General features: G+C 37.3%; 1 protein-coding gene across 5 annotated transcripts in view; it reads right to left on the bottom strand.

Moving 5' to 3' along the window:
- Positions 1-17,931, bottom strand: part of TENM2 (teneurin transmembrane protein 2) — a gene marked incomplete at its 5' end in the record, with an annotated part of 970,964 nt that overhangs the window by 112,046 nt on the left and 840,987 nt on the right. For all 5 annotated transcript variants that reach the window (XM_081316730.1, XM_081316731.1, XM_081316732.1 and 2 more), the window contains one exon: positions 4,255-4,401. In XM_081316730.1, the coding sequence (XP_081172856.1) occupies positions 4,255-4,401 (147 nt within the window). The remainder of the gene's footprint in view (positions 1-4,254; positions 4,402-17,931) is intronic.

Here is a 17,931-nt window from a genome sequence, read left to right as displayed (position 1 = left end):
ATGGGATTAAATTTTAAAAAGATTCTGCATAAACTAAATTAATTGATTTCAAACATTTTTAAAAATAATTACACCCACACCTTTGAATGAAGCTTTCACAAAGAGCTAACATCTGGAGAACCTTTTTTTTAATTAGGAAACTTCTTTGGTAAAGATAGTTTAGAAAAACCATTCCCTTTAAACACATGTGTGTGCATATCTATGCATGTATATATATAAAAATCAGTAAGTAATGAAACAACTTAGTGATGTCTTATAAGATAAGAAAAATAAACATTACATATTTGACTGTGAAGAACTTTCTTCCTGGTCATACAGGAATTTCACTGATTGATATTTTATTTTTAAGCAGAAAATAAATAGACACTCTGTAGAATTGATTGGGGATTCTATTGAGTCTGATTTATTTCCTATGGTTATAATCCAGACATATCAGTGGCTCACATGGTTAGGATGCTGGGATGGAGGTTAGCAAGCCTGTGTTTGAGACCCGAGTACTGCTGCATGGTGGGGTGAGCTCCTGTTGTTCGGTCCAGCTCCTGAGGACATGAGAGGAGCCCCCATGGTGTCCCTTAGGCAATGGTGATGTCACTGGCTAAGCCCTTCAATCTGGAAATGCCTTACAACAGTGCCTTCAATACAAACAGGGTGATCATAATTCCGAACATACTATGATAGATGTCAATAAATATTTTAAAAATTAATCAGCTCCCATATTAATTTAGTCCTAGCATTTATATCTAAAATGTTTCATCTAGTTGGTCATTTTTACTCAGACTTCCTTAGAGTTTTTCTTCCTGTAAGACTGTAGTGGTTGTCCATAAAAACATAATGTACCACAAATAGAGAAATCAGTATGCTTTAAGGCAAGAAGAAAAACCTAGTAAACAATTCTTTGCATCCCAAAAATGCTTTCTCTTAAAAGTGTAATAACATCAGTGTTTTCACAACAGATAATTGCAAATAGCCATAGAATTATGGAGAATTTGTGGTCTAGGATATCCTACTGTACAATCATTTAAAAAGTTTTTAACTTGGAGGAAGATTTGTAAGCATGTTATCACAGCAGTTGCCTGGAGCAAGGAACAGAGAGAACTTTCAAGTGTTGGGTTGCAAAAACTCTTAATTCAGCACTGATGGGTTGTCACAGAAAGTGAAGATTAATAGAGAAGTAAAAATTTTGCTATAAGAAGTTGGAAGATTTCTGTCACTTCATTTCTGAAGCAATATCATTAACTTTAGAAAGAACTGCTTCAATAAGACTAAAAAAATGATATTTTGCATAGGAAAAAATGAACCTTTTTTTTAAAAAAAAACCCCTATTTGTTTATTTACAAATAAACACAGTTTCCTGTGTTACTCTATTATCCTTTAGTCCTATCCTATCCTATCCTATCCTATCCTATCCTATCCTATCCTATCCTATCCTATCCTATCCTATCCTATCCTATCCTATCTTACGCTATGCTATGCTATGCTATCCTATCCTATCCGAATAATTTCAGCAAGGTATTATAAAATGGGCCTGTACTTTTAAAATATACAATAATTTATTCCTTTCACATTAACTGCTACACTAAAGTAGCTCAAATAAATTTGTGAGTATAACTGAAAATAAGCTTCCAGGATAATAAGTACAAAAATTGCAAAATAGCAACTGGAGTTTCATTGCAATTTCTTAATTTTTACCATACCAGAATTGTTCCTTTTCATGGCTGGTATTTGGTTGGTGATTTTGACAGAAATTCTTCATATAACCTTTCATAAAAGTCTTCAGAAGAATTTTTCTTTCTCTTTTTAAATAAGTTACTGTATTAGTATATGTTTATAAATCTTAACTGGAAGTGTGCATGCTACTTCATTCTGTTTATGACAAATAAAAAAAATAACATTCTCAGTGGTTTCTGTATGTCATATCTCTGTCATTTGCTGAGAGGCATTGCACCTATTTTTAGGATATATCCACAATATTAAAAAAAATCAAGGAACTGAATGGATTCCTACTATACAAATGAATTTTATCTCACAGTATTTGTGAATAAAATCAATCTTGCCCTCCAGATGTTTCAGACAATTTCTACCATCAACAATAATGATATCCATAAAAAGCCATCATCTCTGTGTCAACTTTTAGCAACCACATAGACTTTCTTCAGGATGCTTTCATTACTTGATATTATCTATCCATTCTATTTCCTTGGTTAAATATAGGAGTCATTTATAATTTTATTTCCTTGCACAGTATGAAATGATACTTTACCATTATCATTAAAGTGATTGTCTGCCTCCAGCATTTTTCTAATTTGCTGCTGTCTGATATAGGTACTAGTTGCTTTTTCTGGAGATTTCAAATGACTTTCATGCCTGGGAGTATATAGTTTTGGCTTACTTACACTCTTGATGTTCTTTGCTTATTCCTCCCAGGAATACTCACTATCTCTCCCCCCCTTCCATCATAATAAATCTTGCATACTCATAATAAACTTTTCTCCACAATTAAATTCATTTTGGTGGTAATAGATCCTAAATAAAAAGTTTATTAAAAGAAAAAGTTCCCTTTCATTTAAGCACAAGCCTTGGCAACTTCATATTTTATTGGCTATTTTTTAAACTTTCCTGTCTACTATACAGCTGTGGAATTTCCCATGCAAGAGTAATAAAATCTGTTCTTGCTTTTTTTGGTGTGGGTGTGTGATCAACTAGGGTTGCCTATGTTTTGCCACCTTGTCAGGCAGACCCTCAATAGAAAATATAATATATTAGTACAATCTGCATACTGAAATACACTTATATTGTCTTCAACCAACACACCTTTTACATCACAAAAAGCATTCTTTACATGTTTATCCACAAATACAGGATGCGGGCAATGAGACAATGACCGTTTCTTGCTCCCTGTTGAACTACTTGCCAAGATTTTTACCTAATTTTGCAAAATTTATTAGAAGTTCTGTTTACTTCTATCCTCTCCTGTTTTTACTGCACTTAACTGTAGCAACTCTAGGTTTTGCAAAGAGTTTTATAATTCAGGTTATTTAGCTTTCTGTAAAACAACATACCAAAATATCATTTACCTTTGTATACTTCTCAATGAATCTCAAAAACAAAACAATCCACCTCCCCTTTATCCCACAATAGTTTGCAGAAAGTTCAACTATATTACAACTGATTAGGAAAAAAAGGCACTTAAGTTTTCCAGTGCTGTTGACACCGTGACATTCCAGTCATCTGGTTCTATTTTCACACTAATGCTGAACCCTCATATGAATAGGTCCCTAGGGTCAACAGGCCAAAGAATGCAAGAAACACTCAAGTAAACAACGTGACAATTAGCTTTAAATGTTGGGAAAGGTTCTTGGTTGAATGTTAAACTATTAATAAAAATGAGTTCTTCAAATATTATTCAATATATCTGAAGCTAAATCCTTGGGAACTGATTTTGCATGATGGATAAAAACACATGTGGAAGAAAACACACACACACACACACATATAGATTGAAAACAATGTAATACATAAAAATATGTGACTGGTGAATGTGTTAAAACAAATAGCTATAGCATTTGAAGTCAGAGGTATACTTTATATTAAAACTATTTTCAACTTATTACTGGCTAAATTTCTTCCAGCATATATGATCTTCAGGACAATGTATATCAATACTGAGACAGAACTCTGTTTTATTAATGAACATGTTATTTTTTAAAAAAAATGAAGAGTAAACTCTTATATCATAGCCAGTAACATGAATTCCACTATTCTGTTCCATTTAGCACTTTCTGCTTTGTGAATTGATGTTGATAAAATACAAGTATTACCTTTGTCCAGAATTCTCTTGTATTTGCCCATAGCTGACAGTTAACAATACCTTGGAAAGTTTCCTGCTTAGTCATCTGTGCCTTTGCTTGAATAATCTACAATGTATGCTGGTACTTTTGCAAGTGTAAGTCACACAGAGGGTATATCTGAAGGAGCATTGAGACTTGAAATTCTAAACCACACAAATGCCTTGTGAGAATTCTAGCCTCCAAATCTGAGCTTTGCCAGAAATGAATCAAGCCCTATATTTAAAATAAGTCTTTCAGGTCACATTATTTTGCTCACAAGAGTACTACTTTATCCATCTCATTTGCCTCAATGGAAATGTAACAACAACTCTTGACAATAATAGGAGAGGGGGTCTTTCTGTCATAAAATGACTCATGATGAACCCTCTGTTCATTCAAGGCTGGGAATTGGAAGACTTTTGCTCACCTCCCTCATTATCCTTGTTATCAGCACAGGAGGTTTCCATAGCAACATTGCATCCAGGCCCTCTCCAGCCGGTCTGGCAGACACACTGCCAGCTGTTCTGACCGAGTGTGCATCTCCCATTGCCATTGCACAAATCAGGGCAGCCATCTGGTTGAAGAAAGGAAGAAGATAAGTTCAAGTAATACTGATTTGCACGAAGATTCTATGCTGTAGGCACATTAGACAACATTACTGTACACCCAAAAAGAAAGCTAAGGACTATATCAGGTGGCGGTGTTGCTCTAAAGGACTTCATTTATTTGAAGTTGTCTAAGTAGAAGGCAGAAGAGAGTGTGTGAAAATGGTTTGTAGTCTTTCTTGCCAACTGTGAGCCATGGGGTCAGCAATTCAGAGATATTTCTTTACTTAAACAAAGAAACAAAATAACCGTAAACAAAATAATAGTGGGAATGGGTATGACTTCTGCTAGCTAGATTGTTGCTCACTGCTCTCTGGTGGCTGATGGGAAAACCTGGCCTTCAAAGGTCAGTGTGGGACTGATCTAACTGATTTCCAGAGACCAGAGAGGCCAGTCTGCCCAGCCTTCAGAGAGATAAGATCACCCTGATCTACTGAACCCCCAGGGGGTGATGTGGCAGCATTGAAGTGGCCACAAATTTGTGAAATCCCACAGGAGTCATGGGTTTCAGATTTGGGACACATTCTGTAAATTAGCTTATTCTGTAATTGAGCTGTGGTGACATAATGGTTAGAGTGCAGTACAGCTCATTCCAGGAGTTCAATTCTGAACTGCTCATGGTTGACTCAGCCTTCCATCCTTCTGAGGTTGGGAAAATATGGACCCAGATTGTTGGGGGCAATACTCTGTAATCTGCTTAGAGAGGGCTGTAAAGCACTATGAAGTGGTATATCAATCTAAGTTGTATTGCTATTGCTAAGTGCTATTTGAGGTACCTTGTTTAAAAAAAAATGTTGCCCTATGGTGCCTCATTTCATCCAATTAAAGGCTAGAGACAAAGAGGCATGAGAGTTTTAGTAGTATATAGATTTTTAAAGGCTTTCAATATGAGATTATGGTTTCTTCTAATAGTTATATTTTGTTTCCATTACCTTTAAATAACTATTTAACATAACATCTTGCTATTTTTTTATAAATATGATGGAACTTCCTCATGGATGAAGCCACTTTATGGTTTTGAGCAACTACTGTATGTCACTGCATACATTAATAGTGAATAGGGGTAATTTAAATAAAAAAAGTACTACAATGCACGATCATTCTTGTTATTTTAGATAACTATATACATTTTAAAAATAAACTGCTTGCAATATAAACAGACCTAAATTTATATTTTCTAAAGGATATGGTAGAAAACATGAAACAAGCCCTGTCTTTCACTTTCTCAAATGCCGATTTCCTTATTGAGGTAATGATTAGTGATCATTAAATTAGACTGGATTTAAATTTACAGATACTTAATTTTCAGAGTATATGTTATAAAGCACTACCAACAGCAAAAGGTAGCTTTTTGTGATGATTCAGAAGTAATCATGTTCATATCAAAATAAGGAAGGATAAAACAATCCATTGGCTCAAGTGTCATTCATAGATTAAAAGTAAAATCTCCCACCTAATCTTTATGCTCATTGCATTATTTTCTGGGTAGTAATCTACATGATCAAGAATTGTTCCTGTTGTAGTAGCTATCTGGATTTCTGCAGCCCGCATACGGTTAACATTTCACCACAATGCCTACATGTAGTTCTCAACTTACAACAATTCATTTAATGACCATTTGAAGTTACCATGGTACCGAAAGAAGTGAGTTATAACCATTTTTCACACTTACAGCCATTGCAGCATGCCCAACCTCACGTGATCAAAATTTAGACACTTGGCAACCGACCTATATTTTTGACTGTTGCAGTTTCCTGAGGTCAGGTGATCACCTTTTGTGACTTCATGACAGGCAAACTCAATTGGGAAGCCAGATTCACTTAACCCTGTTACTGAATAACTTCAGCGAATCACTTAACCATGTGGCAAGAAAGGTCATAAAATGGGGCAAAATTCACTTAACAAATGTCTCACTTAGCAACAGAAATTTTGGCCTGAACTGTGGTGGTACATTGAGGACCACCTATATTTTTGCTCTCACTAATCTGTAAAGGAAGTAGTGCTGGCTTAACATAGTCACTGAAATTTAAAAATAAATAAATAAATAAAATGATTAATGCCATTCTGACTATACATTTAATCTGAATATTCATGGGTAAAGCAGCAATGGCAATCAGAATCCTGAAGGTACGTAAATGGTCTCAAGAGATAAAAGAAGTAATCATCTTATTCATTAAAAGAAACAGGGAAAGAGAGAAATAAGAAATGGGAGCAGTCACACAATTAAAGTGTTCAAGTCTATCATAGTCCGACAGAGTTTCTCTTTTTAAACCACCCCTCCCATTGCCTTCCGCTTTCCAACGTGTATTACTTCCCAATCTATTCTTTCATGAGATGGCACTTCTTTCTGGGCAGAATGCCTCCTTTCAGAGCTATTGCTAAACTATTTGCTTTGCCTCCTGATCATCAGCTCCAAGGACACTCAACAAGTGCAGAATGTGGAACAAGTGCTATAATAATTAAGAGATGGGAACCTTCCACCCACTCTGCATGAACCTGGAAATTAAAAAAACAATAACAACACAGGAAAGTTTCAGAGTGAAGCTGCTATGATTTAGTGCTGATGACTGAGAAAATGTGTCTGTGTCTTTCACCCCTCTGTACAGAGATAGTTAAAACCCTGACAAAAATTAAAGGACTCTCCCCCACCCCCATATCCAGGATATCCTTATCCATATTCTCAAGAATAAAACTTAAAACCTGATGTCCGTTGGGGAAAAAACAGTCGAATATAGAGAATCATCCTAAACAGATAGCCAGTTGCTAATAAGAGATGATCCAATTGTTATCTAAGACCACCTCTTATTAGCACACTTACTTCAAAGTGTGCATCATCAAGTGGACATATAGACTAACAACTAGGTTTCCCAAACCTGTGCAGGTGAAATGGTTTCACAATGATTTTGCTATAGCACTATTCCACACAAGGACTCCTGGCCAGGCCTTTTATCCAGGAAATCAGGTTGAGGACAAGGATTGGGATTGAGTTCTCCCCCTTTTTTGTGAAAATTAAAAAAAAAACAAATTTAGGTCTTATAATTCCTATTTCTATGATTGTTTATATGTTGAAAATAATATTTTGGTGTAATTGATTGATGGGGACATTTTCTACTTGTTATCGTTGTGCATATTTTGTTTCTAATGAAGCTCTTCACAAACAATACAATTTGTGCAGCTATGAGATCTGTGACTCTTTGATCATTCCATGAAAGGCATAATAAAAGGATGGAATACCATCTCAGGGTCCCTGCTTGGCTGCCAGCATATTACTCTCCCATATGTGCCATTTGCTAATGTTTTGTGCTACATCTTAACAAGGCAATGAACCTCAAACCCATTTATTAGTTAGGGACATTGACATTAAAAAGAAACCCATTCCCTTATGATGAGAATGTTGATTCTATTCAGCAAAGGTCACTTTGTGAATGTGTATGTAAATGTCCATCAAAAGTCATAAACTGTTATGGATCTCTTAGACAGCAGAAATGCTTCTCGATTTTAAACTTATTCAGCAAGATCACATTAAATCTGCTAATGGTTGGCAATCTGACTGGCTGAAAATTTTACTATCCCTGCATTAGCAGTAATACCAGTCTGAAATCAGACTTCTGTAAGGGAACTTTATTTGCCTCTCAATGCAAAGTGAGGCTAATAACTGAGAGAGGAATTGAAAGAGAGGCTATGGGTGTTTTTATAGATCACCTTAGAGATCAAACAAGACACTTTTTAAAAATGCTTTGTTGGAAGCATTGCCCTCAATATTTGTGAACCTTCCTGTGAAATGGCCTCAGGCCTTTGGAACATTTTGCCACTCTCAGGTGAGATTGGCTACTACCCTCCTGGCATTCTATAAGAGCCTGAAATACTGGTACTGTCAGTTGGCCTGGGGTCCCAATGAAGGAAATATCATACTGAACGTGGATGATTGACCAGTGGCGTAGCGTGGGTTGTCAGCACCCGGGGCAATTTGCGCCCCCTAACCCGGTGACATCATGGCACCGCCGAAAAGACGCGCCCCGCAGCGGCGTAGACTTTCCAAGAAGAGTCGCACACATGCGGGATGCTTCCGGGTCCCTCTCGAGGGCGGCTGGGCGGGGCTCCGACCTGCAAGAGCCGCTGCATTCAAGCTCGCACGTGAGCCCCGCTAAATAAAGCCACGCATGCGCACGAAGCTAGGCCAGCCGGCCGGTGGGTCCGTCTTCGCTCGGCCAAGCCTGCTGGGGCGCCTGCGGGGCGCTTGCGGTTGGCCTGAGCCTGGGCGGAGAGTTGGGCGCTTCTATTTATTTTATTCAGTTTATGTGGCCGCCCATCTCACCTGCCGGACTCGTTTCGCTTTGCAAGAAAGAGCAGCTCGAGAGCGGAGCCAAGCCGACTCTGTGCAGCCCTTGGGGCTCCCTGAGCAGCTCAGTGCGAGCGCGCCCCCCCAGATGTTGCGCCCGGTGCAGCCGGCCCCCCCTGCACCCCCCACGCTACGCCACTGTGATTGACTAATAGCAGTTCCTCCCCCCCGAATATTCTTTTCTTTTCCTCCCCATTTAGTTATATCTTGTATTTTATTGTAATTATAATGTGATTTTATACATAGATTGATCTCTCTCTCTCTCTCTCTCTCTCTCTCTCTCTCTCTCTCTCATTTCATTTTAATATTGTAGGCTGCCCAGAGTCACCTTGCAGCGAGAAGTGCGGCAAAGAAATTAAATAAATAAATAATAACAAAAAGAATCAAGTGCCATTGATAGTATTTTGCTTCTGAAAGATAACAATAAATAACAGTTACAGAGATAGCCTGTAAGTTTTAAATTGTAAATCAACCATTCAACAATTCTGGAGGAGTTCAGGAACTTGAAGATGCTCTGGTCTGCTATTGCCCATCTTTTCACTGGGAACATAATCCCATATCTTCCCCATAGCCCATGACCTAATATACTTTCTATGAATTATTTTTGAAGAAAATCATAAGATAATCACATGTCCACACTATAGTTAGGGTCTTGTATGTATTTGCTCATTTAGCCTTGTGGTACTTATCTGATTTTTCACAACTACTTTCACTTGTTTTCTCTGTATAAAATAGGGAAATTTAATATTATCTACAGATATATTTATTGGCTTGACTGGATGTAGATGCCAGTTTAAGGCAGATAAGTAGCAGAAAGTTGATTAGTGATGATCATAGCAGCAGGTACTGGTGGAGAGAAATATTTCAACCCTAGATAAAACATTTTTGGAGCAAGGCAATTTTTTTTTGAAGAGCTAAGGTTGGTATTGTATCAGTACTGTCCCTCTGACATTGATGTAATAAAATGAATCTGTCATTGATGCAATAAAAGAGAGGATAATGTCAGGATGAAGAATCAGGCCCACACATTACGTTCCAGTTAAGCTGATTTATTGCTTATGCCTAGTTGAAGCTAGTCAACTAACAGCACCAAATTGGTGCTAGATAAAAGTTAATGACATTTAAAAGGGGGGGGGAGTGAGGGGCTGGACATGGACTACTCGTTTGAATGTAATGACTCCAGGCTGTTTCCTCTCTTGACTCTGTCCCCAATTCCAGAAGCATGTGTTTGTGTCAAACTCTTTTTCTTATTCTGCTGTTTTCCATGTTGGGAAAGGATTTAAGACTTAAGGGGATGACTTATAGTATAGAGAAGGCCAGAGAGGGCCAGAAGAGCCAAACTGCAGGAGGCCCCAAAACATTAAGATGGTGGTGATAGTTGTGTGATAGAAGCCTTGTCCCTTTTGTATGTGATAACACTGCATATACAAAAGGGTATCACTTTGGTCATGACTATTATCTTTATTTTATTTTCACTCCCCTCCCCCCATCAAGTGGATATTCCTTATAGGCATGCTCAGTGTAGCATTAATAATATTTTTTGCCTGCTTCTGCTGTATCTCCCTAGTAAGTAATCAGTTGATATGACAAAATTATGCTATTCCAGTTGCGACCCTATCTGGACCAAGATGCCCTACGCACAGTCACTCATGCGCTCGTGACCTCCCGTTTAGACTACTGCAACACTCTCTACATGGGGCTGCCCTTGAGGACCACTCGGAGGCTTCAGCTGGTGCAGAATGCGGCCACGCGAGTTGTGATGGGGGTTTCCCGATACTCTCATGTAACACCTCTACTCCGCGAGCTGCATTGGCTCCCGGTTGCCCTCCGGGTGAGATTCAAGGTGCTGGTGATGACCTATAAAGCCCTAAATGGCTTGGGTCCGGGATATCTGAGGGAACACCTGCTGCCGGCATCAAGCTCCCTTCGTCCAGTGCGCTCCCACAGGGAGGGTCTTCTCAGGGCTCCACCGGTAAGAGATTGCCGGCGGACGACACCCAGGGATAGGGCCTTCTCAGTGGGTGCGCCTGCCCTTTGGAACCAGCTGCCAGTGGAGCTGAGGACTGCCCCCGACCTCCGTTCATTCCGCCGGGACCTGAAGACCTGGCTCTTCGAGCTCTCTGGCCCAGGCTGAGAATTTTAATTTTAGTTTTAATCTTAATTTTAACTGGGGTTTTATTTATGCAGGGGCGAATATAATTTTTTAAATCTGTTTTTAACTTTTGTATCTTTGTTTTTTAATCACCCTGTAAACCGCCCTGAGTCCTTCGGGAAAGGGCGGTATATAAATGTAATAAAATAAAAATAAAAAAAATATTCCAAAGCAGTTTGGCATACTGAAAAAGCAGCAGTAGCAATATAGAAATCAGTCAGAAACTGAGGAAGCAAACTGCTTTGTTTAATCTTTTCCAAGTAATGTTTGACAACAGCAAGCTAACTGAGTTAACAGAAACATATAATTAATATTTCATCCAACTGCAGTCAGTATTCTTTGCAGTGTTCATATATATTTCCTCTCATATCTTCCATCTCTCTTTTTAGATTAGCTGTCACATCCTCCATTTTTTCATTGTTTATTGTAATTGTTCTCACATTGGAATATGTCAATTTAAAATATATCGTTTGGTCTCATCTAATGGATCTTCTTATAACTTGCAGTTGCAGGGTGAGAAAAAGAATTGGAAGTGTGATACTGCAGACACGTTACAGAAATCCAGAATGTTCAAAGTCAACTACTTAAACCAAACTTTCTTTTGCTCGACTTTTCTATGAATCTGTTGTGATTCAGGGTCAGCCTGTGGGTTCGGCAGTTGGGTCGGACGACTCAGAGGAGGAGGAGGGGGTGTTGAAGACCTTGCTGAGGGGATTGGACAGCTTGATGAGAGCCCCCAGTCAGGCCCCTCTCATCTGGTCACGATGCAGACCCAGCTGTGTGAGCCTGACAGCGTGGATGAAGATGACCCACAGCTGGCCCTGTTCAAGGACGCCCGACGCAGGAGGCAGTCAGTCAGGAGTAAACAGAGGAAGGCAATGGGGCACCTCGGAAGGAGGCAGAGAGAGGCCACGCCCTGAACTGTTTAAAAGGGGAATGCGTGGGAGGGCTGGTTTGCTGAAGGCAACCGCTTGGATAGTTCCTGTTTCTTAGCTCGTGTTTTATGGTTGGTGTCTTGTCTTGCTCTGTTTTATGTGAATAAATTTGGCAGGCTTTATTCCAGCCTCTTGCCGTTTGTAAAGGGGTTGTCCCTGCTTTTGCTGCAGGGCCGGTAGCAGGCTGGTACAGAACAGAATCACCGGAATTTACAGAAGCAGCTAGTTAAAACCTGCAACTTACTCCTAGGTAACAAAAGGTGTTACTAATCCAAATCCAAATCTAACCACTGCCTGAACTGAACAGAATCTGTTTTGTAAGTGTTTTCCATTCCGGATCTTATCTTCACTAACATTTTTCTTTTTAAAGAGAAACACTTGTCTTATCACAATACTGCTGATACTGTTGACGTCAGATCCATTCTCCCTCTCCTCCTTTTTCACATGGGAACCATTGGGCAAAGTGGTTCAATAATGATTATAAAATTTATAGTACAGGAAACTAGCTGTCACTGTAATATTTAGTGCAGATAAATGATAATCCAATTTTTGGTTCTTTTAAAGATTTCTTAAACCTTTCTGCTGAAGACAAAAGAAAAGCTGAGAAGTGGGAGAGACTGAGAGAGTTGGAAACATCAAGCATTGGAAGTTGCCTTTACAAAACTACCTCCCTCCCTTTCCCTCTCTCTCTATGTATTTGTATATGTTTTTGTTTGTGTCTGGGGGTGTGTTTTGTGTGTTGGTTTGTGTGTGTGTGTGTGTGTGTGTGCTAAATGACAAAAAAATGGTCTAGGAGAAACCAAGCATCCCTTGGCTATCCTTTCTTAGATTAATTCGTAGCCTGTAGGCTTAGGAATTAAGAAAAATACCACAAATTTCATAGCGGAGAGCAAGGGGTCATTGCTCCCATCCCATCCCTTTAATTCTAACATCCCAACTCTGGCTATTTTCTGCTTCGAATATATGTATTTAAAATGCTTTGTATTGTTTCCTCTGTGGGGGATATACATTCCTTAAATACTCTCTCTTCACCTTTCAGTTCTTCCAGCACAATTTGTGTTCCTTTTTATTCTCTTGTTTGCTTTCTGTTTCCTGAAATAATTCTTTTTTTTTAAACTTTTACAGGATTCTGGGCTATCTAGAATATCAAGCCAGCCACTTTCTGTACTTGGTTAATCCTTTTTATACATTTCCTCAGTTTTGTAGTTTTTAATATGTTTGAAGGATTATCAAGAGATTTGTCTCTTCTGCTTTTCCTGTATGCCTCTCTTCTACCAGTCTCCTAATGTTTGAAAAATTTCCTTCCTATAGTTAAATGTGCCTGTATTCCCACTTGCAAGTCTATTAAACTTACCAACATTATGGTTACTATTTCCTAACAGTTCTACTTACATTTTGTACCAAACTTCAAGTTTTTCTTGTCTATTGTATTTCCTGCCACATCAATTATTTATACTTTCTTCTTTTCTACCACAGTTACTGTAAATCTGGTATGTTTTGCAGTTATGCAGTCCATCAATGTTGCTGTATGGATGAAGGGCATGATTGATTGTCATTATCTGGGGTTCTAGTTCTGTTTGAACCAGTCCACTATTCCAGGTATGGATCTAATGACTGGAATTGTCTAGGTGTTAATTACCTTGATTAGTTTTCCTCCATTTAATTTGGACTTTAAGATCTTCAGTGTCATAATACATCAATTACTAACCTTCTTCTTAAGATCAGTGTGCTTGAAGGATGTCCAAGTATCTGCAATGATCTTCTTCATTCAGATTCTTGATATTCTATCCACAGAGCATCTTGATTCATTCAGGCTGTACTACTTTTCCCTGTGTAATGGTGAGCATGACACATTTGTCCAGTTCAAACTCCACTGCTTTATATACAAACAATAATGAGCAGTGATTCTTTTTCAGATGGTGTTTTTCCATACAGCTTCAAACCATTCATGTAAAGGTGGTAGGTAAGATAGTGGCAAATGTTTTTAATGTTTGATAGCCATGGCATGATTTGTTGACAGAGATATCAGTACAATGACAAACAGTAGTGGTGATACTGAATCTCCGTGAACAATTCCTGCCCCAGCTATCACAACAATCTGAAAACTATGTCTTCAAAACTTTTGATGTTTCTACTAACTCTTGTTATCTTTAGGCACTTGATTATCTATTTCTTCTTTGTCAGTTAAAACTGACAAAGAACTTGACTGGTTCATTGCAGTCTCTCCATTGATGGATTGGTAAAATGTTTCTGATTCAATTGAAACTGAAGATTCTGCCTATAGTTGAAATTTGAGCTTTGTATCTGCTGATCTTGGCTTGGTTATTTGCTACTATATTGATTTTCTTGACTTGCTGTTTGCTACTATATTATTTTTAGTGCTTCATTGATCTTCTTTGTTTCTAAGTGATGTTTCTTGATCAGGTATTGTTTGGTCTTCTTGTTCTTCAGCCTTTCTTCTTCATATTCTTTTAAGCTGTTCTAGTTTATTTGCATCTGACTTAAGTGTGTTGATATTGTTTTGCAACCTAATCACTCATATTGGTGGTGCATTGTTTCACTTTTTTTCTGGTTTATTGATTTTGCTTCCCAGGTATTAGTTATAACTGCAGGTATGCCATATATACATCAAATACTCAGAATTTATAGAAATCACTAAATAACATAGATAAATACTGAATTAATCTATAGTACTCAAGATTTATGAGCAATAAAGAAAATCAAAATTGGAAAGGCACTAGGAAGAAATGGTTTGATGGCCCAATGTTACAAAAAGTTAAAGAAGGAACAAGAATTATCATTATTGGACATGATTAATTAAATTCAAATAAGAAAAACAATATCAAAGACCTGAGAAGAATCACATCTAACTATCACAAAGAAACAGAAAGACCTGAAGAATGCTTAGTCATGTGCCAATTATTTTATTGAGGGTTGATTGCAAGATATTTACCCCTATATTAGCTGAGCTAACATATTGCATACCTGAAATATATATGCACAGATCAAACAGGTTAATAGATGATAGAAAGATAAAGATAGACAGACAGACAGACAGACAAAAAGACAGACAGACAGATAGATCATAGATAGATAGATCATAGACAGACAGACAACAGCATATTTACTATACACCTACTACTAGCATATATCAACATTAAGAAAAAGAAAGTAGCAGTAATATTTTTAGATATTGAAAAGATTTTGAAATGGATATTTCTCATGGAGATTCTAGATAAAATAATCTCTGAGAAAAATTTACAACTGCAAATAGCACAGATTACAGCAAATGGAACACTTTCTGCAACCTTTTCAATATGTAAGGCACAAGGATAGGGGCTTCACTCTCTCTTTAGTATGTGAACTTTGGAAGTCATAGAATCCAAAAAGAGAACAAATAATTGGGATAAATTTCAAGGAGTGCAATGCAAGATGACATGCTGTGCAGAAGACAGAGCACTAATAACAGTTACAGAACCAGAAGTCTCAGTGCGGTAGCTGATGCAAATAAAGACTTTCTGGATATAATATTAATGAAAAAACCCTCTAAGATAGTAACAAAGCATTTGTTCTCTGAAAAAGACAACATTGTAAAAAAAAAAAGCAAACTGGCTGTGAGATAACAAAAGATGTAGTGAAATAACTAGGGCTCTACTTGATTGGATATAAGAAAAAGATATTTTAAAATAATTACACCAAATTATGGAGAGACCTTAAATCAGGGTTGTCAAACTCAATTTCATTGAGGGCCGCATCAGCATTGCGGTTGCCCTCAAGGGGCCAGGTAGGTATGGCCAGGATGGGTGTGGCTTACTGGGTGGGTGTGGCTAGAGTGCGTATGGCCTACTGGGTGGGCATGGCCAGCTCTACATTGTTTGCATCAAGGGTGCCTATGGGGGCCTGGGCAGGAGTGGGAGAGATCTGAGGGTCTCTGGCAGAAGGAGGGTCTCTGGGCCAGGGCCAAGGCAGTGGGGGCCGTTCCCTCACTGTTTCCAGGATGGCTTCATAGGCCACATGAAACCACTTCACAGGCCGGATCCAGCCCCCAGGCCTTGTGTTTGACATGTCTGCCTTAAATGATCTTGAAAATGGAAAAGGTGGAAAAGTTTTAAATTTTCTTGGCTAGAGTTTCATCATCATAATAACACTGAATACACAACCCAAGATAAATTTTCTATTCCAAAAGACACCAACTCAAATTTCAGACAGAAATCTGAGGAATGGCAATGTACAATTTGTAGTCTGGAGTAGGAAAAAAGAAGAAAACGATTTAAAAAAGTGCAAAACTCAGAAAAAAGAGGTGAACTAGCATTTTCTAATCTAGTTAAAGAACAAATGTCTATTTTGGGTAACAAAATGGATAAAATTTCTGAATAGCAGAATATCAATTTATAGAAGGAACAGGTTTAGCTAATGGACCTCTTAGGTATTTATGGTGGAAAGTAACAAAAAATTTTAAAAAATCTGCAGAGACACTTATAAACAAAGTTTATTTAAAAATTACGAATGTATGCAAAAGCAAGGATAAATTTTGCAAACTTACAATTACCATCATAGTTCAATGTTATTATTTTAAGTAAATTTATAGTAAAAAGATTTAATTACATATACCAATATAATATATCTGGATTCAGGAAACATACTAAAGACACAATAAGTATTGTCTAATGAAGGAAGGAACATTGAAGGTAATGTAGGTTCAAAACTTAGAAAAATAGAAACCAATCTTAAGAAAAGGAGAGACTTTGAGAAAGGTAACAGAATTTGAAAGACTTGCACAAAATCAGGACATATTTACAAATAATCACTGTGATATGATATGGAAACAGAACAATTGAAAATTTATGTGACAAAATCGGTGCAAATCTTCAAAGAAGCAATCATAAAGTATCAAAGGGAAAAATTATGGGGGAAAAATCAATAGCATTTCCTCCAAGTTATAACTTAAGAGAAAATTGGTATAAAAATGTTTTACAGATGGTATATAACCCTGTTTACTGGAGAAAGCAATTGTTTTTGGAAGGGTTAGTGATAAAGGGAAACCAGGCTGCCAAAGAACATGGACACCATTGAAGATGACACCATGGAGACATTAGAACGACTCAAAGAAGCAGTGCAAGATCGAAAAATGTGGAGAAAACTAGACCACAAAACTGCCAAGAGTTAGACATGACTGAATGGATATCATCATCATTATCATTTATCATGATAAATGAAGTATATGACAGCAAATGTTGGAAACCTCACAAAAGAAGGATTTTATCATATGTAGTGTTATGTTAAAAAAAATCTCAAAAGTATTGGAAATATGTACATCAAATCTTCAAAAATCTTAAAAATAAAATTGAAACAAAACCATAGATATTTTTATCAGATATAATTTCAGAAAACACAAATGAAATATATCACAATTTGCTCGGATATATGCTGAAAGCTACAAGAACAAACTTGGTCTGACACTGGAAAAAAGAAACCTTGCTGACAGTATCAGACTGGGTGACTAAAATTGAAGAATGCTTGCAATGGCAAAATTGATATTAATAGACATTTAACCAGATTCAAGCGGGAACAGCTCCCCAAAATATAACACAATATGCAGCAAACCGTTTTTAGACATCTGGAATTGGATTTCTAGGATTTAAACAGAGACCAGCAAAAATCTTTAATGCTCTTAGTACAGAACCAGTATCTAAATTGTGCTCAGCAGTTGGGAACACAGATAGAAGGGAAAGGAGAAATGTGTTACTGGAAAGATTTTTTAATGTTTGTAATCTATATTTAGCATTTTTGTTTTGCCTTATCTTATTTTTTTATCTTTTGCTTTTAAACAATAAAAGTATTAAAATAAAAAGTGTATCTGTCAATTACAGTGAATACTATTTTGAGACCTATTTAAAAATACCATATGTTCTAAGTAAAAAAATGAGTCCTTCGGGAGAAGGGCGGTATACAAATATAATAAACTTTAAACTTTAACCTGAATAGAAACTGAATTTCATTGCTGATAAATCTTCATAAACTTCTTAAGACAAAATGTATATAGTTGGAAGGGACTTGTAGGTTTTCTAGTCCA

The sequence above is a fragment of the Vipera berus genome (genome assembly GCF_964194415.1).
Source record: "Vipera berus genome assembly, chromosome: 2".
Taxonomy (NCBI): domain Eukaryota; kingdom Metazoa; phylum Chordata; class Lepidosauria; order Squamata; family Viperidae; genus Vipera; species Vipera berus.
Note: the sequence above shows the minus strand (reverse complement) of the source record. Positions and strands in the feature narration are given on the sequence as shown.